Here is a 27879-nt window from a genome sequence, read left to right as displayed (position 1 = left end):
ACTGATAAAATTTCTTCCTTAAAATTTATGAGTTGGGGAATCTCATCTGTTGCTCTGTTCCAAAGTTCTATAAATATTTCCCTTGCCATTAAATTTTATGACCTTAAGATATTTTAAAAAATGACTATTTATAAATTTGCCTCTCCGGTCATTCTCAAACCTACAGGTTTACATTTTAATATTTACTCCATAGTTAGAAAGTAGAAGGTAAAGAGAGTCATCATTTTGCACCTGCGTGTCACTCTTACGTGACGAGGAATTGAGCCATCATTTTAAAAAGGTATGACATTGAAATAGTTTAAGGGGCAGTTTTAAATTGAACAAGAGACATTGGAGTCAGAAATGTTGAGTACCAAGAAGGAAAAGAAAATGAAAGAGGAACAGAAGGCATGTTTCTGCCATTGCTAGCCATATGACCTTAGCCAACTCTACAACCTGTTAATAACGTGGAGACAAAAATACTTCCCCTTCTGATAGTGTAAGGAATTTGGGAGGATCAAATAATGTAACAGTACTACAGAGATGATGCTTACATTTCAACCTTTAGCTCGAGGTTTTGACAGGGTTTGAAAGCATTGGGGAGGAGAAAGCCTTGAACATATTTATTTAGCACATGCATACTTATGTATGTATCTAGCTCCTAATTCAAACTAGTTGAAAAGCTTTTTAAATTGTTTAACCTTTGGAGAGAGGTCTCACTGTTTCTTTAGTCATTACTTTATAGATGTTTTGAATTGAGTGGTAGCCGTCATCCCAAAAGAGGGCACCATTACCCAAGAAATGGAAGCTGCTACTGATAAAGGAAACTGACTTCTAAGCTTTCTTTCAAATGGGAGGATTGGTAGAGACCAGCAAAGTAATGTATTAGTTTCTTTTTGATACTCCCATTCTTGTTTCATGACTGTCATGTCTCTCTTCCTCACTTTCTTTAGGTACTACTAGTCTGTCTTCCCCATTCCCTAAAAGCCTTCTCAGGTAGCTGTAGGATGGGATCTCAGAAAGTAGTGGTTCCCAGTCTTTTCACTACCACAGCTCTTTACATTGTCATCTCATGGAAATGACATTTTGAAACGTTTTGCTAAATTGCATTTAGTAATAGTTGATTGATAATCATTCTTTTGATCTATAAATAAGATACGAATGCAGTTTTATAATGTCATACCAGCTTGCAATAGTATGAGCTGGGGTAATTTCAGCCACTGGCAAAGAAACAATGTTTTAGTTAGCAATGAGTTAGAGAAAGGAAATATATAACTTCTATTAGGATATTTGAAATATGGAAAATAGCTTGCAGAAGCTACCTCCTCTCTGAGGATTCCTAGGAGCTGTGATCCCAGATAACAGAGGGTGAACAGGATCTCACATTGTATGAATGTCTACAATAAGCCCATGCTTTGCATATTTTATTTCCATTGATAGCATAAAAATGTTAACTGAAAACTTGTTAGCCAAAGGCATAATACTTCCCCAGGCATATCTCGATTTTGATTTAAGATACTTTAATTTTTACCTTAAGGATTGAATCTCTAAATGGAGGAACTCCAGACAACCTGGCAAAAACAGGGGACTTGTATAGTGTTTACCTATCAGTCAAGTTTTGTGAATATGTAAAAATGCACATATATTTATAACAATACTAGGTACCTGCTGCATTGGACACTTTTGATAGAGATTATCCTCAAATCTTACAACAATCTGCAAGGTAGATATCATTATTATCTTCCTGTTACAGATAAGAAAACTAAATCAGAGTTTGGTAACTTTCTCTACCACACAGCTACCAAGGATTGGAATTGGGATTCAAACTTGTCTTTCTCCTAAACTCAGGTCATCATGCTGCCTCGAGAGACGTTTTCTCATTAGAGGATAGACTGCAATGTTGAAGAGAAACCAAGAACTGAAGTTTTCACACACAAAAATTAATTTGGGGGGAAATGCAAGTCACTTATTTTAAAAAATAATCTCCCAAAGAACAATTAAATAGCACATATACCCATCTTTAACATCTGTTGCCGTATGTTGTGTTTAGTAGAAGGGAAGTTTATTGGTTTCATAATAGGCTCCATTTAATACATTTAGAGATTATCATAATGCATCCAGTGGCAGTTAGATGGCTTTCATTGGTCCCTACATGTGGTTAGCACAAGACTTTGGATTTCTCATTCTACTCAGAAACTTGTCCAGGTCCGAAGATAGAACAAGAGTTGTTGGTGCTCCTTTTTCCAAGGATTGGCAGGGGTAGGTGCAGAAATGGAGAACTGGAAGCAATATTCAGGAATCTTGCACAAGTCCAATATTTCACAGGATCCTCACCAAATCTCACAAGCACAAAACCTTACCGTCAGAAGGAATTTTCAAAATCACTTAGTTCAGCCATCCTATTAAGCTAAGTACCAGAAATACCTCTGCAACATACCAGTCAACGGATCACCAAGCCTTTGCTTGAATGCTCTAAATAATTAGGAAATTCATTCATTTGCAAAGCTGCCTATTTCATCTACCATTTTGACGAATAGGATGTTCTTCATACTAAGCTGAAATCTCTTTAACTTCCATTCACTGGTGCTAATTCGAAGCTATAAGACCCCCTAAAACAATGCCTCCCCCACAAGGTTTTTCTACCCAGATTACCTTTCTTGGTATTTTGCCCAGAGTTTCAAACGTCCTTGTGACCATAAACTAATCTTCTCAGAATGATATGTTGGTCAGGGCCACTGAAAACTGAGTGGTCCCACCACTGCAAAACAGAGCAACCTGTCGGATCTCCTGTCCTCTGCACTCCCACGGGGGCTGGTGGCAGCTCTCCACTGTGCTGAGCTTCATCTGGCCTTCACTGTCATCAGGATGATGAGAGGCACTCTCCAATTATTCGATCATCCTTGAGATCTAAGGCCTTGACAATCCTTAGATACCTTACAAGAAACATCCCCTCAACCATAAGTCAGCATTAGCACCTACCTGAAACCTGTCTTGACTGTTCCATGTTCCCCAAACCCAAGAGAACTGACCATTCCACTGCTTGGTCTGGAAAGGCCAGCCAGAAAATTTCTGGCAAAACTATACATAGGTCTTATCATGAGTGGAAATGGATCAAATGGTTTCTCTTCTCTAAATCTCTAATTCAGAATCTCCCCTTTATGCATAAACCATTTCCAACCATTCTGCTTCCCGTCTATTTCCGGGCTATCTGAGAATATCCCGACTTCTCAATGCCATGCTCTAGAGAGAGCCTCAAATGTGGGGAGGAACCAGAGAAACAGCAGAGCCAGATGCCTACTACCACAGGTATCTGGACATTGCCAGTCAGTCACAATGTAGAGCCATTAGTTCATGTTCAAGCTGGTCGCAGAGATCCTTGGCAGCAATGATTGGATGGAAGGAATTCTTGTTGTAAAGCACCCAACATATCTATATCAATTCTCTCTGATAACGATAAAAGACTTTAGCTGTAAACAAAGTATCTATGCAACCCTAAACACTATTTTCTGGATTTTTGTGTTGAAATCTGGTGAGATCCACTTATCATAAGAACTCAGTGTGAGCAGAGAAATTCACTGTTGGGTAGTCAATGAGCATCCTATGTATTTGAGAAGGCTAATGAATATCTGAAAATTTGAGTTAATTACATTCAATTGGAAGAGGACCAAGGACTCCATTTTTTTACTGCAAACAATCTATATATTCCCAATAAATTCATAGTAAAATAAGCTTGAAAAAAGCTTTAAAATGTCAAAAAAGGAAAAAAGCCAGTAACTAGAACAAAATTTGTAATGAGATTAATAGCCTATATGTTTGGCTTTAGAGAATTCTTATAAGTTGTTTAAAACATCCTATATGATGCTATATATTAAAGTTTCCAAAACAAAAATAAGAATTAAACGTTTATGACTGGAGTTAGTTGTAGTAAGGAATTGGATGTGAGTGTTTGACTGTTCTTTGTGCCTTCAAAGTTCTGCAGAAAATTCTGTCTTCTTTTAAGTCCATCCAGAACGACTGAATTATTGGATGCCAGGCTCTGTGTCCTAAATATATTAAAAATAACAGAATTATTACCTTCAAAAGGGGCCTGGATTTCTAACCAAGGTATTACACCTTTCTTTGTTTCTTTGAAGCAGTATAACATTTACTAACACTAAGGTACACTGATCAAATAAATTAACCTTTAAAAATCTAAAGTGCGCTTTACATTTTAAATGCTTCACAATAGCATCAATTATTTTGACAGCTGCTTTCCAAAGAGTTCATATTTTCTGAACACCTGTCCTCAGATCCAATATAAAATATGTTCTATTCAGAAATACTAAGTCCCTGAAAAACTCTTCGGTATAACTGAAGTGACCAATATCTAGTGTAATTTATTTCTTTTTTGAGAAGTCATATGGAAGGGAAAAGCCAACTACAATATTTTTCATATTGACAATGTTCCTTTCTTAAGAGCTGTAAGCTGTTAGTCCCTTATCTAACACATCTGCCTTGCTTTAGCCAAGTCACATTACTATTTGGGCATTTTGCTTTTGACATTACCCTTTTTCCACCTTACCTCCTCTCCATCACATATCTGTTTCATTAGAATATGTCTCAAAAATGTGTCCTCAAATAAGTTTTCCCCCACACAGCCCATGACTCTAATTCCACATCTCTTTGGCAGTTATGAAGACTTTATGCTTTGTTCCTGCGTTCAATCTGTTTATTGTTTGCTGGTCTCCTCAACTATCCTGTTTCCCCGAAAATAAGACCTAGCCGGACCATCAGCTCTAATGCATCTTTTGGAGCAAAAATTAATATAAGACTCAGTCGTACATTATGTTAGGTAAGACCCGGTCTTATATTATGTTAGATAAGACCTGGACTTACATTATAGTATAATAAGACCGGGTCTTATATTAATTTTTGCTCCAAAAGATACATTAGAGCTGATGGTCCGGCTAGGTCTTACTTTCGGGGAAACAGGGTAAATTAAATTGTAAGCTTAAGGTAGCAACAACATCTTGTTCATCTGTATTCCACGAATCCTTATAACAATATGGCACATAGTTGATGTTCAAATGCTATCTTCCTTCCTTTTTCCTCTGTATGTCTTTAATGATTATAGTTACAAGTCAAGAAAATCATAAGCAACTTTTAAGGCATTATTTCAAATATTTAAATTCTCCATTGCATGTCAAGGAGTAATTTCCCTTATCTGTTTGGGGTTTGTTTTTGTTTTTGTTTTTTGCTTTTGCCAGAGAGAAAGAAAGGGAACCCATGGTTTGTTGGTTTACATCACCATTGTTTACTTTGGAGACAACATGTTTTGATACTTTAAAGACTTAATATGAATCACACTACTGTTTCAAGCAGAAAAGATCTGTTTCTCAATAAAGAAGATGTTTTAAAAATGCAGTCATCATCAAAAGGACTTTATTTTCTAGATTCACAGTCTCTACTAAGTTATGAACTATCAGAAATGTCTGCAAATATTTATATGTAAAAACATTCACTGCAGATTGATTATAGCAAAAAAATGGGAATAATCTAAATGTCAAAGGAAGGAAAATAATGATTATATAAATAATGGGGTCCACATAACGAAATACTAAGCAGCCATTAAAAAGAATGAGTTGGATCTATATGTATTGATTGCTGGATATCCATGATAAGTTAGGTGGAAAAAAAAAGCCCAGCTCTATATGATTTGTTGTTAAAAAATAATTATATTTATAAATGCACAGGAGAAAATCTGAATATAAACCAAACTGTTAACAATGTTTAGGTCACCTCTATGGAATGGGAATGGAAAGGTTGGGGAATGCAGACTTCCAGTTTTACTTCTTACATGTCTGTATTACTTTACTTTTTCAAAAAGAGGTACATAATTTCATATAATAAAAAATCGAATATGCCAAATTTTAGGTAACTTTTTAGAAAACTAATAACATGGGAGCACATATTATTAATTGAAAAAAATAACATGCAAAACAGTATGTGCAATATAAGTCCAATAGACAAAATATGTTCAGATCAATATGTTCAAACTGAAGTATTAATATACCAAATATAAAAGGATTTTATAAAATATCTACATGATAGGGTGATTCTAGGTATTTTTTAGAAATACTTTTCGGTACTTCTCAAATGTTCTATTATGTCCATACTACTTTTACAATCTGAATCATGTTATTTAAACAAATTGGACTGGAAAATATTAGTGGAAAGTAGCCACATCTCTTTCTCAACCTGTGTGTGACCTGTGTAGAACCAGGAATATAAGTGAAAACTTCCAACCCTCCCCTAACATTCAGGAAGTGCTTAGTTTATTTTTAGAAATAATTCAAGATTTAGTAGTAGTAGAACAGTCCAATTTTGGCTCACACTAAAAACGAACTCTCTCCTATAAGAGATTTCATTGTAACTTTATACGATTTATTCAGTAAAGGCTGGCAGAATTGTATCATTATAAAAAGTTTATTCAGGAGTCTCCCACTGGGTAACTCGATATGCCCTTCATAATTCCAGTGGGATAGTAGCTAATGAAATACCTTTGTGTGCACTTACCGTGGAGAATCTATCCCACTGTCTCCTGCCATGCTATTTTCTGCTCCTTCCAAGTGACTGTGCTCATGTTGGATATCCTGGGCCAACACTGGCATATGTGAAGTGTTGAAAAGTTCTAACTTTTGTGTGAACTGTCTTCTCATGTCCTCATTCTGAGCACTCTGATTCCAGCTCGCTGGTTCCTTTCCTGTGTCACCAACAGAGTCATACGGAGTTTCAATCTCAGAAATGGCTTCCCTTGTGTTGTAGTAATCAAATATATTTCCTTCAGGAGGTGCTGAGGCCTGTACACATTTAGCAATAGTGGGTTCCTCTTCATAGATAAAACCAGACCGGGTCCCTGAAATGAGGCCATAGCTTTCAACAGAGAGATTAGGGTTTTGGTTTTCACCTGGGTTAGTGAGCAACCCAGAGGGTTTGTAACATTCATTTCCCTTAAGCACCTGAGGCTCAAACCTATGTGCTTTACTATTGTATTCAGTCAGAGATCTCTCAGTCACCGTTTGTTTTCCTAAATGATTCCACTGGCTTCCCCCTGTCAAGGAATACTGAATGTGACTAGGTAGCATTTGACATAAACCATCGTTCTCAGAAAAGTCGTCCTCATCCAGATATAACGAACTGCAGGCGCCATCATCATCTTCCATTTTATTTTGATACAATGCTGGGTCATCATCAGAAAGCACTTCATTTTCTAGATTTACAGTCTCTGCTTCCTGGACAAATGCCGTTAGTTTTTCCTCTGAGTCTCTGTCTTGTCTCTCAGGTTGTCTCAAATGGTTCGCACCCACTGGATAATCCAAAAGACCAAGATTTTGGAACTGGTGTATTGTTTTATCAACCAATCTATAAGCAGAGGATGCTTGGTCAAAAGAGGAGGAAACCGTTGATGGAAGGACGTGCTGTGTTTCTTTTGCCTCCCCTGATGTGTCAAAGTGAGAATAACTTTTCTTCAAGATTTTAGGGATTGCCTCATTTTCTCCGCCGTACACCTCATATGTCAACATGCTTTCCCTAAAGGAACAGCTTTTACTATCATTCTGCAAAACACTACATTGAGAGTAATTTAAGAGGTGATCTCTAAAGTCATCACCGATAGGTTTAATGGTAGAGTTAGTCATATAAATGGATTCTGCCCTCAGCTGATCATTACATTGTTCAGCACATGGCTGCTTGGCTTCCCTCTCAAAGACTCGTGAGGAATCCAAAGACCTTGACCTTTGGAAAGGCTTTCCTTTTGATCCAATCTGACTGGGTTTCAGATCACTAGTCTTCTGGATGCTGTGCCCTTTGGTTATTGGGCTCCCACGGTGAGACAAACCCTGGAAGGGATTATTGATTCGTTTTTTGTAAATCAAATGGGAACCCAGCTCTGATGGGTTCTCACCAAGTGGTTTCTGTACTACGGCTTTATTTGGGCTTTTAATTCTGGGAAGGGGCTGTGTAGCAGGGAGCTTGGGGTGTTTCTCCAGTCTAATGCTTCCTGGTGGAGGCTCACTTCCCTCACTCCTCGCTCTGTGTCTATCCCTATGAGAATGGCCCCGCCTTCGAGGCTTTCCAGACCGGCCCTGCCTTTTCTTAACTCCCTCTTTTGAAGGATATTTATGCCTGACTGTCAGCATATCAGTGGAAGTGCCCTGGCTATTATATTTTTTCTGTTCTTCATATTTTTGCATGAGAACAGTATGTTTGATTAAGTTGTCAACCGTCAGAATGGGATTAATTCGTTTGATTATCTCATGTTCAATGTCTCGAGGGATATTGTCCAAGTTATCTTCATCTCGGACAGGCCATTCTTCTGGTGGGAACTGGGCAGAGAAACTGCTGTGCTCTGTTCTGGACTTCTCCTTTCTGGCTATACTACGCCAGAACAGGCTAAAGCCAAACTTCTTGCCTTTGTCTCTGTCTTTTGTGTATGGTAAAGGTTTGGTGCTCTCACAGATGTGATTCTCCTCAGACACTGAAACTGCTTGATTCTGTACCAAAGATTTGGATTCCCCAAGACCTTTTTGGCCTTTTCTAGTCATTTCAGCAGCAGCTGGTGGTTCCTTTAGATCCTGAGTGCACATATCAGGGAAACAACGGCAAGACTGACAATGGGAAATGGGGGCGGCATTTTCTTTGGCTAACTCTGCACAGCTCTCCATGCTCACCAGATATGTGATGCAAGTTGGCATCGCATGCTTTTCATGTGATGAACCTCTCTTATTTTCTTGGGGGGTTGTATTTGTGATGAAGTATGTCTGAGGGGTAACTATGAAGTACCCTTCTCCAGTGTGATAAATCTTCCTTTCTTTAATCAGAGTTCCCAGAGTGGTATAGAGAATATCTTGAGATGGAACTGCGATGCCTAAAACAAACAAGCATTTTACAGCAATATTTTACTGAGTGAAATCAGTAATTCAGAAATGACCACACCTGATGAACCCAGTGCTAGTTGGATAACACAATATATGTCATTAAGATCCCAAAACATTAACAATAATCGTAAGTTATTTGAATAATAGGAATATAACTTGGTCTACACAAACATATGGCTAGGCCAATAGTTAAGTAGAGGAAAATAATCTGATTTCACTCAAATACAAACACTAAGTTATACAACCCCATCATAAATATAAATTTTGCCGAAGGAAAGCATTCTTGAGAGCAAACATGGGAGTTTTTGAAAACCAATATCATAGTTTATAAATCTTAATAGGAACTGAAAGAGAAAATGAAAACCAGTCTCTGCTTGGGTGAGGGCAAACCAAACCACCTAACATCAGGATTATGGTGCTTTTCCAAACTAGGAAGGTAGCTATAATTTTAAAAGAAATTCCCTTTTCCAAATATCAGGGTACAAAATTATACTTATATTGTGAAAATAATATTCAAAATGTTTGTATAACACTGGAAGAAAATACATCAATATGTTGACATTGGTTTCCTTTGGGTGGTGATACCTTAACTGGTTACTTTTCCATACTTCCTGGATTTTTCTACAATAAGCATACTCATTTTACAATGAGAAAAATAAAAAAAATAGTCTCCAACATTCAGACATTGGGATATCACACAGCTATGGAAAGAGTGACATAGATCAATATATACTAATATAGAAAAATCTCCAAAATATGTTTTTAAGTTAAAAAATGTGCAGAGGGAATGTGTAGAATGATCCAATCTGTTATACTAAAAAGGATACATATACTCAAGTACAATTTATGAAAATATACATAAGAAACTATAAACTACTGTTTATAATTCTTTATAAACAGTAGTTTACAGTTTCAATAGAAGTTATCACCTCTGGGAAGTGGCAATGAAAGAATAGGAGGTGGGGGGAGAAGATGAACCTTTCCTTTGCACTCCTTTCTACAGAGTCTGGTTTATTTATTGCCATCAGCGTGTTTTTGAAAAAATTCATTGGAAAGAAAAAGAAATTCCCTTATCAAATTTGTTGATGCAGGCCATTTCCTGGCAGGGCTCTAATATAAGGCTCTATAATAGATTTTAAAAATCAGATATTGCCCAGTTTGCATTTAAGATGATTTATAAATAGAAACCAAATACATGCAATGAACTAATAGAGAAAAATTTGTTACTCTACCTGGATAATGTTTCATCAAATGCTCCAACAGTGATTCCTGTGTTACTACAATCTGAGAGGCATTCATATCAGATATAGCACAGCAAAGAACTTCACCCAAAGGTATAAACTGAGATTGGGTTATTGGATTCATTTGCACTGGAAAGACATCACCTAAATTGGAGATTTAAAAAAAAAAAGGTGATACATTTGGTATAGTGCATAAAACATTTGTAATTAGTGAATCAAGAATAGTTATGAAGACTGAATAGCAGGTAGAATTGCTATTCTTTCATCAGTCTTTACTCAGAATCTATTAAAATGACATGCACAATAATAGAAACTATAGAAGGAAAAGGGTTACACTGCAGTACCAACTTTTAAGAAGTTTGTAGTATTTGTCACTACTTCACAAGAAATAGTAAGTTTCCATACAAAAGGTACAAAGTGCTATCAGAATCCAATGCTTATATGACAATTCATATATTTCAAAGCATTTTTTCATATTAGCTATATGATACAGGCAGGGATGGGATTATTTCTTTATTTAAAATATATAAAGCCATAGAAAGCTCAAGTAAGGTCTAAAAGCAAGTAAAGTGACAGAGATATGTCTTCTGATGCCTAATCCAATATTTTTATCATTCCATACTTTCCTGATTGGAATGATTAGGAAGATTTGAAAAAGGAAAGGGCAGAAGTGTTTTCCAATTACCAAGAAGACATGGAGCAAAACCATGGAAGGAGGAAAGCACAAGGTGTATGTGAGCATGGGTAGAGAGTTATCCTGGTTGGGTAGAGTTTAAGGGTTATATTAGAACAAGGTCGAAGATAAGGCTGGAGATGTAAGCCAAACTATATGGTCTTCCTACCTTGCCAACTTACTGAATGATCTTAACCTGCCATTACTTGGGTCGAGTTTTAGGTTCTGCTGGACATCCAAGGGAATCCCTCAATTAATTGGAAATGAAAGACTGGGACTCAGGAAAGAGATTTAGGAATCAACCAACAGAGATGCAATTTGAAGCTAAAAAGTGGAATCAATTCTTTAATAGGAATAAAGAAGAGAGCCAAAGAACCCTTAAATAAGGGACTATCTACATTTAAGAGATACTAGAAATAGGCACCCACAAAAGAGAGAAAGCACAGTCATAATTAGGGTAGGAAGGAGAGAACCAAGAATATGAGAAGAAAAATGCTTCGAACTGAATAGCAAATGAACAGTGTCAAATGCTTGAAAGAGATCAAAATGATTGAGGAAGAAGAGAAAGGGCCATTAGATTTCTTGATTGGAAGATGACCAATGGCGACTTTGAGGAGGACCATTTCCAAAAAAAGAACACAAATTCAGGATGAAGGGAGTTTGTGAGAAAAAAGTTAATATATCTTCCTTCTAGGTCAGGGTTTCTCAACTTAGGCACTTTTGACATTTTGGGCTAGATATAAGGTGACCAACCATCCCACTATGCCCAGGACTGAGGGATTTCCTGGAACATAGGATTTTTCAGTGCTATACCCAAGAAAGTCGAAGGCAAACAGTGATGGTTGGCTACCCTAGGCAGATAATTATTTGTTGTGCAGGACTGTCTTCTACATTGTAGAATATTCAGTAGCGCCCTTGGCCTCTACCCACTAGATGCCAGTAGCATCCCCCAGGGTTGCAGCCAACCAAAAATGTCTCCATTGCTAAATGTCCAGGGTGGGGGGAAGCCCCAATTGTAAATCACTGTTCTAGACCATTTATTGGAAAAATCTGACTGTAAAAGAGGAGAAATAGAACACAAAAGGAATGTGACTGTGTGTGGGTATGTTGTGGTTTTCTTGAAAAATCTCTGCACATTTGGATGCCAAGAGGAAGGGCTGCATGCCAAGGACTGAAATGACTCTGGGAGAGAGACCAGCAATACAGCAAGATCCCAAAGGAAGGGAATGGGAAAATATATAAAGGCACAGGTAGAAGAACTATCTTAGAAATGAGGAAGATATTACCTTATCTGAGACTTGAGAAAAAACAAAATAAAACACTGAGGGTGGCATAAGAATGGAACATTGAAGCATAGAAGGGAAAATATATTAGCATAGCAAGGTCATCTGATCTCTAAAGTTAGACAGGGAGAGGGTGGAGAGGCATGGGAGAAAAAAATGGGAATGAAGACATGAAGGGTGGAAAGGAAAGGGCGTGTAAGGAGCTATTCTTAGAGTATATTGGGAAATTTTAAAAAATCAATATGAAGATTGATTTAAGACCTGAGTCTCAAGGTGATATAAGTGTGGGTTCTGGCAGACGAAGTGGCAAAAAAGGATGAGACCCAAAGAAGCCACCAGCAGGGTTTCTAAAACTTGAATGTGCATATGAGAATCATTAAGGGATTGTGCTAATGTGCAGATTCTGATTCAGAGGGTTGGGTTCAAGCAGAGCCTGTGATTCTGCATTTCTAACAACCTCCCAGGTGATGTCCAGGCTGCCGGTCTGAGTACTATTCTTTGGAGTGGAGGGCTTAGGACGCTAACCACAGCAATGTTAAAGTAGCTAACCAGTCAACAAATAAACATGGCCCTGGGACTGCAGGGGGAGTGACGTGTAGCCAGACGAAGCCAACGAACTGAGAACACTTGGCTATACTTATCCTGCAGTTGACTCTCCCAGTGAGAGTGGAGAGGCCAGTACATTGTACGGGCTGTTGAGGGGGAAGGAAGGTGGTGAGGATTGGCAATGTGAGAAGGGCTGTAGCCAAAGCTGGTAAGTGTCCCATAATACTTATCGTATGTGCCTGAAGATAAAGGACTCTTGGAAGCAAACTGATCTGCAGTTTGCTGCTGTACCTCACCTGGTCTGTTTCCCTGTTTACTTAAGCTTCTCTGTCAGCCTGGAGCACCTCTGCCATGGAAGTTCATTACACAGGACTGAATTGCTGCTTTGGCAGCCTAGGGAAGGATCCCCTCTTGGTGTGCTTGTGGCTATGCCATTGGGAGACTCTAGGATGCCTATAGCAGTCTCAGAAGCTAGGATGAATGGCTGACGAATTAATTAACATTTCAAAAGACAGTGATGAGAGATGGTGCCTTGAAACTGTCCAAGTGGGACATTAATTGACCTAAAACTCAAAATCCTCATGCAAAACTCCTTGAGCTAAGTTAGGTAAAAAGCCTCTCTCCTTATTTTCATTCCCTCTTTGGCTTTCTTTTTTCCCTCTGCATCTGAGATTTAATATTTCTTCTCTTTCATCTCCCTCCTCAACTAGACAAAACAGAATTAAAGAACAATTTTTTTTTTAGTGAGAAAGCAGTTTATTAGAAGAAAAAGTACACTTCAAAGAGCTAAAAGTGGGCCCGAGCAGAAAGCAGGGGCTCAAAGCCATTATTAGAACAGAAAATACACTCCAAAGGGTTTGGAGCGCCGCCCCACCTCCACCCCAGCAAAGTCAAGGCTCTCAAAAAGGCCTAAAGAACCATTTCTAATATATGTTGTATATTGAGCCTCACCTCATCCCTACCTAAAGCAAATCTCTGAACTTTGAGATGGGGAGAAAAGGAATACTTGAAAAGTAGAGTCGAGTGAATAGGCTGTCAGCGCGCGCCTGGTGGCCCGGCTGTGCCCCCTGCCGGTAGCCGCCCATTTCTGTGCAAATGAAACAAGGAAGCTGTTCCTGGGGTCCAGTATTGGGGTCTCCACTGTGCCTTTGGGCTAGACCTGAAGAAGCCCATTTTCTAGTTCAATCCTTAAGCTCGTTCCTTATTTTCATAGGGAAACAAACAGATTTTTCATGGGGTTCATGGGATGTTCCTGTACATTTATTTCTCTGCAACCTCCTGAATAATTATTGCAAACTAAAAGTTAAAAAATATGTTTCTCAAAAAGCACTACTTTTAGTTGACAAGGAGAAACGTATGAAAAACTTTTGACAAGCAGAAATGTAAGAAGTTTTTTTTCTTACATATTTAAAATTGGAAACAACTTTTTAAAAAGAATCCTAACACTGCTAGCCAAATCCAAAGACACTCTTAGAAACTGTATTCATAATTCCTACCATGGTGTGGGAAATGTGTATTTTATTATTTAAATTTTATTTATTTTAAATTATAGTTGACATACAGTATATTAGTTTCAGGTTTACAACATAGGGATTCAACATCTATATACCTTATGAAGTGATCACCTCAAGGGGATGTGTATTTTAAAAGAGTAAACAAATCTACTACCAATTAGGAAGACAAATTACCTTTTTTTCCTCCTTAAAATTAATACAACTATATGTCAGCTGCCTTTTAGAGAACATGTTATATCGCATTTAACCTCTGCTTTGGAACTCCCTTCTAGACAAAGCCTAGAAGTTTCTCAGTACATTTCCTTCACAGCCGTTGCTAAGCTACATCTCCAGGTGCATAAATCAAGAGTTTTTTATTCAAGGAAGCAGAGTGAACCCTGCCTGACATGGAAACATCTGTGATGGATGCAGGAATCATTTTCAAGCTATAACCACAGTTGGTTACTTTTGCATTTCTTGGGGTTTTGGAATATAATAACTACAATACAAAAAACTTTGTGTAGAAGTTCCCACTTACAGCTTTCACAATAAGACAAGGCCTGCCCTTTGGCTTTATCCTCAACTACTGTGGGTAATTAAAGCGCACCGTTAAGTCCAGGCCTGCAGTGGACCTCTGACCCCTGAGAAGGAGCAAGGATCAGAAGACTAGGAGAGGCTGTGGGGCAGAGTAAACAATTCACAACAATGCTTTCTTTGTTTACATAGTCTTGTACTCTTGGGTGCTGCAGAAATGGGAAAAGTGTTTATGCTGAAAGACTGGTTTCACAAAACACAGCAACAAAGCAGAATCATATAGATTTGTGCCTGCTACATTTAATGCCACCTTTTCTGCAAAGGACATTTTTGTTAATTTATTGATTCTCTTCTGTACTTCCAAAGGATTTAGTTGGTATATAAAAATTTTTTAAATGTCCAAGTTAGGATAAGGCAAGTTATGAGTTTTAAAACAATTATTTTTTTTAGAAGTCTATGGGCGGGGTGGGGGGGCGAAGAGTGCACAGCAGATTAAATGTATGTAGCATGTAGATGCCCAATCAGCAAATGAAAATATAGAACTCTTAACTATCAAAACTGATGACATCCAGAGAAACCCAGGGCAGGCCCAGGCCTCTCATAGCTTGGGATCCTCAAACTGTGACTAGAATCCCCCTCCTGTGTGATGGCCATAAATTCATATAACCCTAGGCAACCCATCCCTGCCCCCTGGTGCCTAATGACAGTGGCCTAGGGAGCCCCCTGCCAATAGGAGCAGAACCCTGGAAAAGCGTGGCTTGCTCCTGGAGTTGGTGACAATCACTCGACAATAATCCAGTGCAATCAAAGACGTGATCAGAGATCTGAGGAAAGGGGGGTGGTTTCTTTATGTCAGGACACAAAGGCCTCCTCCACAGGCCTCAAGTGGAAGGCCTGGAGAAGAATACCCTATTTTGGCTGTTTCCTAACAGCAAAGAAAGGTGGCTGAAAGAGCCATTTCCGGGCCAGTTCATGAGGTGTGAATACACATGCTTAAATATAAAACAGCAAGAGGTACATTCACGATAAATATGGACACAGCAAGACTGTCTTTCACCAGACCCAGAGAGGGCAGCTGGAGTGGCAAACCCTCCCCAAGCTGTGGTACTGGAGAAATTTCAACCAGGGACACTGGACTCCCATCTGCCAGTTACAAATCAACAACTGGAAGCTTTAGTAAAGCAAACTTAAACTTTTCCTTCTCATAAATGGGAGCACTGGTGCCAGCAGAGTGGCTTGTCCAGCAAGGCTCCTTTCCCCAGGGTTGGTGGGCCCAGGGGGCACAAGCCAACAGAAATGTGACAGTGATCAGACCCAGCGCCCTGTGTGAGGTCTCATGCAGGGGAAACAATACTGAGCTTCAAACAATATCTTCACTCCAGGTCATGAAGGTGATTATCAATTAATTTAAGGCAAAGTTTGGAATCATGACCATTTTAGAGGAAACTGCCAGATACAAAGAAAGACATGGGACCTTGGGCCTCCAAGTGAGAAAAGCACAAGCCAAAATCAAGTTACAGTCTGCCTTGGCCCAACCCTGGTTTTGCATTGTCCACTGAAAAAACCCTTGAAGTAAAAGCATCTTTATCAAAATTGAGTGTGTTCATTTTGATATCTGAATGCTCTAGTTAAATTTCAGGGACAAAATTAAAGTTTTATGTAAGAACTTTCCCTTTAGGGGAAAAAAATTAACTACTATTACCATGTAATATTTAACATATATTTTAAGGCATCTAAACAATTCTAAGAGAGCCTCCTCATGGAATCTAAATATAGACATTTTAATTTTTTTATTGGGGAATATTGGGGAACAGTGTTTTTCTCCAGGGACCATCAGCTGCAAGTCATTGTCCTTCAATCTAGTGGAGGGCGCAGCTCAGCTCCAAGTCCAGCAGCCGTTTTCAGTCTTATTTGCAGAGGGCTCAGCCCACCATCCCATGTGGGAATTGAACCGGCAAGCTTGTTGTTAAGAGCTCATGCTCTAACCAACCGAGCCATCCGGCTGCCCTAAATATAGACATTTTAATTTGGGGTGCTTGCATTTGATTTAAGGTCCATAAGAGACTGTGCTACCAAATATGCAAAATAAAAGAAAGAGTTCTTTGGAAATTTAGAAAGCATTCACATCAGAACTTTTTTGTATCATACTAAAACGTGAACTTGCCATAAAACGAAATTCCAGGCAAAACTAATCCTAACATTACTTATTTCATATTCAACACAAATTTTCTTTAAGTATAAAAATGTTTAGTCCCTGTACAAGTGTGTTTATGAACTGTGTGCTTGGCAGTCTGCCAGAAATTCATGCATTATTGACCTTCAAACGGTTAAACTGAGCCGCTCAAACTCCACTAATTACCCAGACACATGAAATCCGAGACCATCTTTTTGGGCGCCTGTATTGAATCACACTGTGGGAAAGATATCTTCTACGTGCATTAGAGATGACAATAGAGCATGAATAAAACAGCCTGCAGATACACTCAAGTGTAATAAAAAAGGATGTTTTGTTCTAAGTAATCTAAGAAGCTTCCCTGATTTTAAACTGTACTTTTATCCAATACAGAATTTCCAAATTTAACATTAAAATTAATCCTGACCTTTTAAAAATTAAAGTATTTTGTAACAACGTGCATCCCATCATAGATAAGATGCTGTACAAAAATTTCCATGGCTTTAAATAATTAAACCAATTGTGTTGTAACTTTAAATAGGTTCAGAAAATCAAACAAAATGGGAACAAAAAGAAGAAAGGTTTCAGGCCAGCAGAACCAAGCCCCTCTCCAAGTCTCCCTTTTATTTTCGTAAAATAAAAGAATGCAAACACTTTCCTCCACATTTAGAAACAAAAAGAGTACCAAAACTCAGAAAATGGGTAGTCGGTTTATCTACCATAGAAGCTGAAATTCTTTCTCAAGCGCGGTGATGTTGATTTTGGACTCCTAGACAAATGGTTTCCCTTCTGGGAAATGCCCTCTGTTGAAAAGCTAAAGGCTTCCCTCAGAAAGCTGGGCTGTTCAACAGCAGCAGTCTTTAGAGCTATCTTTTTTAATAACCACATTTCAACCTGTCAGGATTAGTAAATCGGTAGCCACTTTCAAGTGACACATCCATTAATAGCAACTATCAGTTGAGTTGCAGAGGCCTTGGACCATTATGATGGAGACCCCACGATCATAATCAGGACAGCACATGAATATGGTAAAAAGACACAGAAGTGGCCCTACTTCAGGGAGCTCTTTGAACCGCTAGCGCCTTTACCCAGGACCACCACCGTCACTTTGGGGAGAGATACAGGGATGCCTGACTCTGGAGAAGGAGGTGAATGACTCAAACCAGCTGATTTTCAAAAACACTAAGCCTCATTCCCGCTCAGCCCCAAAGCGCAGTCAGGCCTTGTGGTGCTCTATCCTAACCTCTCTGTCCTTCAAGGCTTCCACTTTGGAGGTGTTAATGACTTTACCCAAGTGTGTTGGTTTTCTAAGGCTGTCAAATAAATTACCATAAACTCAGTGGCTTAAATCAACACAAATTTATTATCTCACAGTCTATAGGTCAGAAGTCCAGTGGGCTCCACTGGTTCCTCAGACTCTCCTTCCATGCTCATTCAGATTTGGGGCAGAATTCAATTCTTTGTGGTCATAAGGACTAAGGACTGACGTCCCTGTTCCCTGATGATTGCCAGAGGGGAGCCTCTTCTCAGCAACTTAAAGCCAACCTGCATTTCTCCTCATGTTGCCCCCTTCGTCTTCAAAGATGGCATCATATTGTCTTCACACTCAGATTAACTCATCCATCCATGGCTTCACTTCTGCTTTTAGCCAGAGAAAGTTCTCTGCTTTTAATGGCTCATGTAATTAGACTGGGCCTATCCAGATAATCTGGGCTAATTTCTGGAGTTTATAACCTAATCACATCTGCAAAGTCCTCTTGCCATGTAAGGTAACATGTTCACAGGTTCCAGGGATTCAGATGTGGACATCTTTGGAGGGCCACTCTGCCTACCACAGCAGGTGTAAGGGTCGGGGACAACGACAGCTGAGGAGAGAGGCACAAATTGTGAATTGCGGCAGTCCCGGTATCTACCTAAAAATGGCTGTTCAGGAGAACGTCCTTTCTCTGCCTCCAGTCAAACCTGGGACTGATTTAAGATGAACCTTCTTCCCAAGATTCTGGAGGCTGCACAGGCAACAACAGAGACCGGCAGCTCTCATCTCTGCTCACAGTCATGGTGATGAATATAAAATACCACTGTACGAAACGGGGGAGGCGGGGGGAATTTTAGCACCAAGGTTGTTGTTTAAATAATAGCTAAAGTTCCCTGTAATGAAGAAGCTGTCCTTTATACACACATTATCTTCACATCACAAATGAGCTAATTATACTGGAGGTCACGTGATTTGATAGGGCTTCCATTCCAGGATCTGCTATGTGGTTCTGAGTAAGTCACCTCTCTGGGTTTCCTTGTCTATAAATGTGGGGCTGGGCTAGATCAGCGTTTCCCAAAATGTGTTCTATGGAAAACTGATTCCATGAAATGCTCTGCAGCAAAAGGGTCCCAAGGCCGAATGTTTGAGAAATGCCGTTTGGAGTCACACCACCATTGTTAAAGGCTCTCTGAAAACCAGAATGGACAACCAGTGTATTTAGCCCAGGTCTTCCCAGTCATATCCGGCAATCACCCCTTTTCTCCAATACCTATTATTATCCTTCGGCTGTTGCTTTTCTCCACTCAAACTGGCCTCTCCCTGAATACTGTGTACTGTCTCATCTTGGCAACTTTGTCCCTATTTCCTCCACCTAAAGCACTCTTCCCCAAACCTCAGTGTTTCAAAATCCTGTCCTAAAGACTGGCTCACATGCTGACTGGCTCTCCCATGAACTGTTGTTGTCTGGTCACATCAGATGGAGAGATATTCTCCTTCCTACATGGACCACTTCAGAAACACTTAGCGAGTGGCTACCATGGCATAGCATTAGGCACTCATAAAACACTGATAGTATAATAGCACAGTCCTTTATTCATTTCTTATCCAGCAAATATTTACTGAGTACCTACTATACGCCAGTTACTGGGGATACAATACTGAACAGGACACAGTCCTTGCCCTCGAGGGACTCCAATTCTAGTGGAAGAGCAGTGGCTGGAGGCAATCGTAACCCAACATGAGGGCTGTAATTGGTAGGATTGGGACCGTCTTCCTGGGTCCCCCTCCTGAGTGCCATTCTCATAAGTCTGTGGATGCCTGGGCAGGACCGTCATAAGGAATAAGACCCAGACTTGTCCCTGTGGGGCCTCGGGGTACCTATGGCAGCGTGGGATAGTACGGGGAATCCTGGAATTGGTCAGGCAGACCTGGACTCGAATCCTCCACTTCCACTTATGGTGTGTCCTCTTTGAGGAGTCATTAGTGGCCATAACTGTTCAATATGATTCACAGTATCTGACTCAAAGATTATTGTGGGAAAACATCCAAAAGCACCTGAAATAAGATTTGATGCATATCATTTCTATCAATATTAGCACTCTTTAACTTTTCTTCCCAGATTAGGAATATTGAACTATTTTTTTACTTTTAATTTCTCAATTACAGTTAACATTCAATATTATATTAGTTTTAGGTGTACAGAGTAGTGATTAAACATTTATAGGGATGTTAAACGTGGTCATCCCTCGTTCCATGTCATTATTATAACTTCGAGTGTTTCTCGTAGAGCACTGGTTCTGCGCATGGATGGATTTCTTAGCCAATCCTGATTTTTCCCGACCCCCATAGCCTAACTGACCAGACACCAGTCCTGGCCATGACCTGGAGAAAAACTGGGGAAAATCAATTTATGATGGTAATGCCGCCTGCTAGCCCTGCTTGTTCTACATTGTAATATTTTACTGTGACCTTTTGTGGCAGGTATTACAGGTAGGCGCACTCAACACACATTCCCAGTCACTTTTTTCCTTGCCTTCCTCTAGTGTGGAGGCAGGAAAGCATGTGACTCAATTTCCCAGCCTCACTTCAAGCTAGTGGACATGTGCCATTCTCATGGCCAATGAGATAAAGGCAGCTGGCTGCCACTGCCAGGGGAAGAGACCTCTCAAGGAAAGGGCCCTTCCTTCAGCTTCTACCGTTTCATTCTTGACTCCTTCTTCCATCTGGATCTTGAAGAGGATGCAGCCACCTTGTGACCATGAGGTGACCAGTATGATGTCAAAAAAAAAACAAAACCACCCAATAAAGAAGACAAAGCAGAGAGAGCCGAGGTATCTGGCCCCGGGCTGACGACCTCCAAACTTCTCGTTATGAGACAAATCTACCCCTCGTTTGCTCATGCTACAACAAAACCCACCTCCAACCAAAGTACTTAGTCAAAGACATTTGACATTTATTTCCTCCTCAGAGTTTCTGCTATGGGCAAAATGCTTGTCTTGGTGAGGGCTTGATTCAAAAGCTTCTGAATTTTATGCCAGCCAATGCTTTTATTTCAGCACCTTAACTGCTGAGAAGCTAGAATGCCACACTGATGGGTATTTACAGAAAAGGTGTCAGGGCCACTGCTGCTTTACCCATATCACATCAAGTCTGGGACATGCCATGAGAAGAAAGTATTGCTAATGTTTAAGTCTGGGGAAATCTGTACTAAAAGGTTTACAATAAGCACTCTCCTCTTGACGAGGAAGGATTTCCTTATTGAATGTAGAAATCACAGAGGGGAAGATAAGAACAATCACAGCTGTACAGCCCGCTCTCAAAATGGGTATCTACAGTTACAGCCCTGAGAACGGGATGCCTTTCAATCTCCCCTGAAAAGAAGTCTTGTGAAACAGAGCCAAAAGTCACCATCACCGGTAACATCAATGTAAGATTAACTCAGGATTTAAAGAGGCAAATAATGAAGAATCCCACTTGTATTTCAGGGGTGGGGATCCCTGCCATTTGTTGAAGTGGCCTTTGGTCCTGAAAGAGCCTGGATCCACCCAGGCCCCACATCTCTGTGGTTGGGGCTGTGTGGTGGAGGATTGAGCCCAGCAGGGGCCTCCTGCTCCAACGAGGAGTGGGTTCTGAGATGACGGGAGCTGGGAAAGGGCTCTCCTTTATCACATCCTGAGATCAACGCAATAAACGCTGCCTTTTACCCCGGAATGCACACATACACACAAACATACTTGACCAAAAGCATCACAAAAATTGCAGCCTCGCCTGTTCCTCTCCTACTGATGGAGGTGGGGATGGGTGACGCAGAATAATGAACAGGATCTTCCCCAGACTCTATGCCCACAGGTGCCCCGTCAGCAGGGCTGCTCCCAGTCAGCCAGCCTCTCTCCCACCCCTGAACTGCTCTTGCCCCAATCTGGAAAGCATCACTGAGTTTCTGCATCAATGGTCCCTTTCACTTGTCCCAGACTGTCTGCTATGCTCCAGCTGCTTTCAAGTTGATTACAGACTCGCTGGACTCCCGAAATATTAACTTTTAAAAGATAAAAGCCACTCCGGGAATACAATTCACATAAATATAGTTTTACTTAGAAGCACTTCTAGGCTGTTAGAAACTTTAAAGACATAAACTTTTCAATTTTAAGATTGTGAATTCTCTTTTCTTAGCACAGAAGGCTTCGTATTACATCTGGGCAGATGTGACTACCTCTGTAGGACTTGAGCATATTTTCACAAGGTCAATGCCTTAGAAATGAAATGTAAAGTTCACCACCCTGAGGAATCTTAAGAGAGGCTAGCACAGATCTTGTTTAGTATCAGTGGCTCCAATCTCGACCTGTGAGGGTCATCTGATCACTGCTTTTAGGAACCAACTACCTAGTTCACACTAAGCCATATATTACTATACCTCTGACCCGAGGCAGCCAGATGTTTTCTCAGATTACATTCTGGTAGAAAGGGTATGGATTTGTGCCATAGTGTTGTCTCCAAGCAGAAACCAGTAGGGTCCATCTGCAGAGGTCATCTGACCTCCTTTTGCCTTCCACACAGATTTGGCTCCCCAACCCCACTCAAAACAAACACACATACTCTCTTCCTCACTCTCTTGGGTTTCAGCCCAGAGAAGGGGTTCCAACATATCTTTTAAATACACTTGCTTCCTGGCTTGCTGCTTCTCTAGCCCCCTCTTCTTCCTTTTGGAGTCTTAAGACTGCCGTTCTCCATTTTCTCATGGAATGTCCCCTCTCCCAAGTGCTGCACAGACAGTACTCCCTGCTACCAATACGTGGAAGGTTTTCAACTCCTGCTCACTTCACCTACCTTCTTGCCCAAGTCACCTCTTTCCCTTCCCACTGCCACCTCAGATGTTAGCCTGGCAGCCCAATACACGGTGTCTCCATTCAGATGGAGGAGAGCAAAGCCAATTCTTGTGTAACCGCCTCAAGCAACACAGACTGCTGGGTCATGGGAATCATGCATCCATCCTGCTTCTGACATGGCCCAATGGAGAGAACTGTTAGCAAGAGAAGCAGAATCTTTGAAGAGTTGGGGTTTTCTGATAAATGTTGCTGAAATCTTGGGATCCTTAGCTAAGTTAATTTATAACTATACAGTGCAAAAAATAATATAAATGGAGCTACTTTAAAATGGAGTCAAAGCTGCCATCCCAGAGGAACTGCCTTGCACGTCTTATACCTCAAACCTTTGGAATGTCCAAACAGGGCAAAATAATATTTGCACCGGCCTTAAAGCAAGGACCTTGTGTCCCAAAGAACTGTTTGCAAAGAGAACTGGAAAGCAGATATTATGAATACCTGATAATGACAAAGGACTGAAAATTTAAAAGTGTTTAGAATTAACATCACTATGTTAGCTTATTCTGCACCCACAGAAATGCCTTCCTTCGATTAATGTATTAATTGTTCCCCTTCCCTTTCTCATAAATACCCTTTGTCCTTGTCTCTAAATTGGAAAACAATTTGGGCTTCTGCCTGAATCAGTGCTTCCCAAATGGATATTCTGTTTTTAATCTCAAATAAATGCTGTTGCCTACCACTTTGGCCTTTTATTTTTAACAACAGTGAGAAACCTCGAAAGAGATGGACCTAACTGAAGGTGTGTGTATATTTCAAGGGAAAATGAGGCTCCAAGACCTTGGAAACAGCTCTAGGTCATCAAACTTGGAGCCATCGGGGTTACTTTGGCTCCTGCAGAGATGTATTTATATTCTAAAACGTTAGAGGGAGGACCCATGGTCCTTTCCATCCTGTCTCCAAGCAACAAAGGTTTTACTCCTTCCTTCTGAAAGAGAAGGAAGGATTAGACTCTTTCTCCTGTCTATAAGCAAAGAAAATTCATTTTTCTCCATCCCTCACCTATGGAGTATCTGACCACCCATGATGGAGATTTTTCCATCTGGCTTTCATCACATCGCCCCAGGGGTAAGCACGGAGCAAGGAAGGGATACTGATGCAGTTATAATTATTTACATAATTTTTATTATTTGGTAAATAACTAATCTGTCTCTGACCTACAATACCCCATGTGCATTCTGAATAAAATTAATAAAGGTAAATATTAAAAGCCCAACAGTTATGGCAGCCAGGATGATGGGATCCTGTTTGTCACATCCTTTGCTGGAGGAGACAGATGAGAGCCCTGAGGCTGGTTAGCAGGATTTGAAGAATATCCACAGGAACCAGCAGCAGATCTGTTGAAAGGATGGGGAAGTTTGATAACCAGGTATCAGGAGACAGACTTGGAAAATGCAGCCCGAATGACACTTCTGGATTTTGCTCTCTCCTTCAGTTGGACCCATACATTCTTACGGTGGGCTTTAGGTGGGACAAGAGAAGCTTATGTTGCTCTCTCCTACAGGCAAGAAGAGAGTAAATGAGTTCCCACAGCCAGAGCAAGTCTAGGAGGATCACAAAGCTAAGCTTTGTGCCGCAGGGCAGTGTCTGGATGACTATTTTGAAGACACTTCTCAGCTCCCCTCTGATCCTTAGTTCCCTTTTCCACTCCAGCTGCTCTTCCTGTTTCTGGAGACACTACACTAGTCCCTTCACACAGGTGGAAAGGGGAGTGGGTGGGAGATTTTGAATGTTGATTGCTCTGCTGGATACTAGAGGACCTGGGGTGGACAGAGATCCTAAGGAAGGTAGAGTAAGACCTGTGAGCGAGCAGACAGCCCTGAAGCTTTCTCACAGAGGCCAAACGGTGGGCAAGAAGGAGAGGGATGGTCCAAAATGCCACCCAGCTGCCTGCATTTTTTGCCTCTTCACTCCCCAAGGGGAGGAAACAGCTTCTCCCTGCAGCTGTGATTTTTATCCTGGTAAATGCTGATTTTAACTGCTGAGTTGGTGCAAAACTTTGCAGTGGGGAAAAAGGAGCTTAAAAATGGCTCTGTATTGTTTTCAGCGCTATTGCATCAGAATGTATGGCAGAAACTGATTTGGATGTTATATATTTATATGCTTGTCACAAGTGCTGGAGAGGGTTGTCCTGAGAAGGAAAAGGCGCAAAGAAAAGTGTTCGTGGGACGCCCTTGCTTTTTGCCACCTGTGGGTGAAGTGAATGCCTCTTAACCCTGAGGTTCTGGCAATGACGAGAAAACTGTTGGCTTCTTACCACCAAACTGGAGGCCTGAAACCTCACTAGACTCTAGGTGTGCGAGACAGCACAAGTCCCTGTGTGGGATTCCTGCTATGATGTCTGCCTTAGGAAAGGCAGTATGCCGAGACAGCATTTTCAGGGAGGCAGTTTCCAGATTAAGGTACAATTTAGGAGTTTTTGACATGGTTACTAGATACATACCTTTTGGAAAAGCATGTTTTTTAATGAGCTCTTGTGGGAATCAGATGTGCCCATGTGTGGAATGGGTCAATTCAATTCTATGACAGGTACAAATTAATTTGGAAAGGAGCTTTAAAAAAAAAAAGAAATTCCTTGCAAAAAAGGAAGGCCCCCGCTAGCCAGGCAACAGTTTACGTTTGCATGAGAAAGGGGCAGCTATCCCCATCTGCAGCCCCAAGCAGTGAAAAGCTGCTGGCTTTTGGGGGACATCAGAGGGAGTCCTAGATTCACAAGGTTTCCCTCAACTGCCTGGCTCACCCATGCCTGTTGTGGTTTTCAGCTCTGCTCAGCTGAAAACTGGTGTGGTTGCCCAGCTCTGTGGTCAGAATTCAGACTCTGAGACTGTTGAAAGACACCCCTCCGTTAGGGTCGTGAGCTGTGGAAACAAACCAAGAACGCTGCTCATCTGTGTGGATCATAAACAGATGCCCACGGAAAGGGGTTTGCTCCATGAGGCCACTGCCGAGACTGACTTCCTGGCAGGACTCCTAGGAAAGCTGCAAACCAGAAGGTCGTATCACAAGAAACGTGTCACCTCCACTCACTCAAGTTGACTGAATCAGATAGGGCTTTGGGCCCTCTCTTGGGGAGCTCTCATTGCTGTTGGTTTTTTGTGTTCGGCCTTTCTGACTCACAATTGGGCAATCTGTGCCTTTTCTGGTTCTAGCAGAGGTTACTCAACAATCAGCCTGCTGTGGTACACACACCTTGATTTTCACTGCAGCTGTCACCAGGGAGGGCTGATCCTCTTCCTCAGCTTTTCTCTGGGTCATGATCAGAACCGTAAGGGCAGGGGCAGTATAGCTCTAGCTCAAAAAATTATTCAGTTCAGAATTCTGCCCTGACCATTCTCCTGAACATAATGTATCTTTCTCTCTCCCCTAACAATAATCCCAGACTGGCTTGCCTGAAAAGGGGTTTAGGAGGTTTCAATTTAAGTCTGTTTGAATTGTGTGAAAATGTTCTGTAAAGAGGCTTTTTGTCTTTCTTATACCCAGCCCTTCTGGAAGAAAGATCTGGGTAAGAGGAGAGAGGATGATGTTAAAAACAAAACAAAACTGTGACATTATAGCAATAAAACACACTGATTTTGTTACAGTGGAAGGAAAGCAAAAAGCAAGGCCCCAGAGAAGGGAAAACTTTAGACCTGGGAAGACTTGGGGGGGGGTAGTATTAACGACTCCCCACCCCCCCACACCCCCACACCCCCCGGAATCTGCTCCTGGAGACTTTCTCCCAAAGGGAGAACGAAGGCTCCTATGTTGCTCCTGGACCTGCCTTCCTGGCTGCAGTGAGCACTTGGAATTGAAACTGACTGGGGTACTGATGCAGTTATAATTATTTACGTAATTTTTATGAGCGTGCTGTGCTGCCTGACAGCTGACTGCAGACAGGAGGGGACGGCCCAGCTCCTGTATTCTCCAGGCAGAACACCTCCAGGTGTGGTCTACACTTCAGGAACAGAGGAACTAGCATCAGGAGCAAGCAGGGCTGGCTGCTTAAAACTGCCTGTCTATAGAAACTCATAGACACAGACAATAGTTTAGTGGTTACCAGAGGGTAAGGGGGGTGAGGGGTGGGAGATGAGGGTAAGGGGAATCAAATATATGGTGATGGAAAGAGAACTGACTATGGGTGATGAACACACAATGGGATTTATAGATGATGTAATACAGAATTGTACACCTGAAATCTATGTAATTTTACTAACAATTGTCACCCCAATAAATTTAATAAAAAACAAAACAAAACAAACAAACAAAAAAACTGCCTGTCTGCAGGCAGGCCCTCTGAAAACAAGAACTGAACTGACCTGAATTATTTGGGCTGAAGGGGGACCCCCAAAACTTATAAACTGGTGGGAGATGGGTGGTCATATTAGGGATTCTGCCCACTTGTGCTGCCTAACTGATGTACAGTCCCACTTGGGGGGCCCTCTAACAATTACAAACTTTGTTGCCGGTGGGAGGGTGCCATGTGTGGCTTTTGGGGCTGTGTGTAAGACAGGCAGGCATTAACTTATCTCTGGCGAAAACACTGACTTACACCTAGAGGTAGTATCAGAAACTTTCAAGTGTTTAAGGAAACAACCCAGGTAGACCTAGTAGCCCTCAGACATGAACTTTATGCAGCTTCCCTACAATGTGAGTTATTCAATTAGAAAGGTGGGATGAAATTTATTCCTCCCTGAAGTGATTCTTGCCCCTGTCTCAGCCTCAAAGACATTCAGGGGAGCTTCAACTCACTGGCGCCAGGTACAAGGTCGACAGAATTTGCCACCGATTTCTTTGCCATGGCAAAGTCTGTGCAAAGTATTAATATATCCAACTGGACCTGGGTATGTGCCTTGGGTCAGGTTAGCAAGGTTAATACAAAAAAACCCTGAAGAAGCCACCAGGCATTTTAAAGTAGATCTTTATGTTAAATT

The 27879-nt window shown here is 40.9% G+C and overlaps 1 protein-coding gene across 1 annotated transcript in view; it reads right to left on the bottom strand.

Annotated features, from left to right (window-relative positions):
* Nucleotides 1–2019: 2019 nt before the first annotated feature.
* STOX1 (storkhead box 1) overlaps nt 2020–27879 on the bottom strand; it is a 50495-nt gene continuing 24635 nt past the window's right edge. The window contains exons 2-4 of the mRNA XM_074339529.2: nt 10127–10279; nt 6535–8884; nt 2020–4022 (exon numbers count right to left, since the gene is read on the bottom strand). Of these exons, the coding sequence (XP_074195630.2) occupies nt 3875–4022; nt 6535–8884; nt 10127–10279 (2651 nt within the window). The 3' untranslated portion in view covers nt 2020–3874. The remainder of the gene's footprint in view (nt 4023–6534; nt 8885–10126; nt 10280–27879) is intronic.

Source organism: Rhinolophus sinicus, chromosome 15, assembly GCF_057876585.1.
Source record: "Rhinolophus sinicus isolate RSI-liver-muscle chromosome 15, RSI-T2T, whole genome shotgun sequence".
NCBI lineage: Eukaryota > Metazoa > Chordata > Mammalia > Chiroptera > Rhinolophidae > Rhinolophus > Rhinolophus sinicus.
This window is presented reverse-complemented; position numbering and strand designations above follow the sequence as displayed.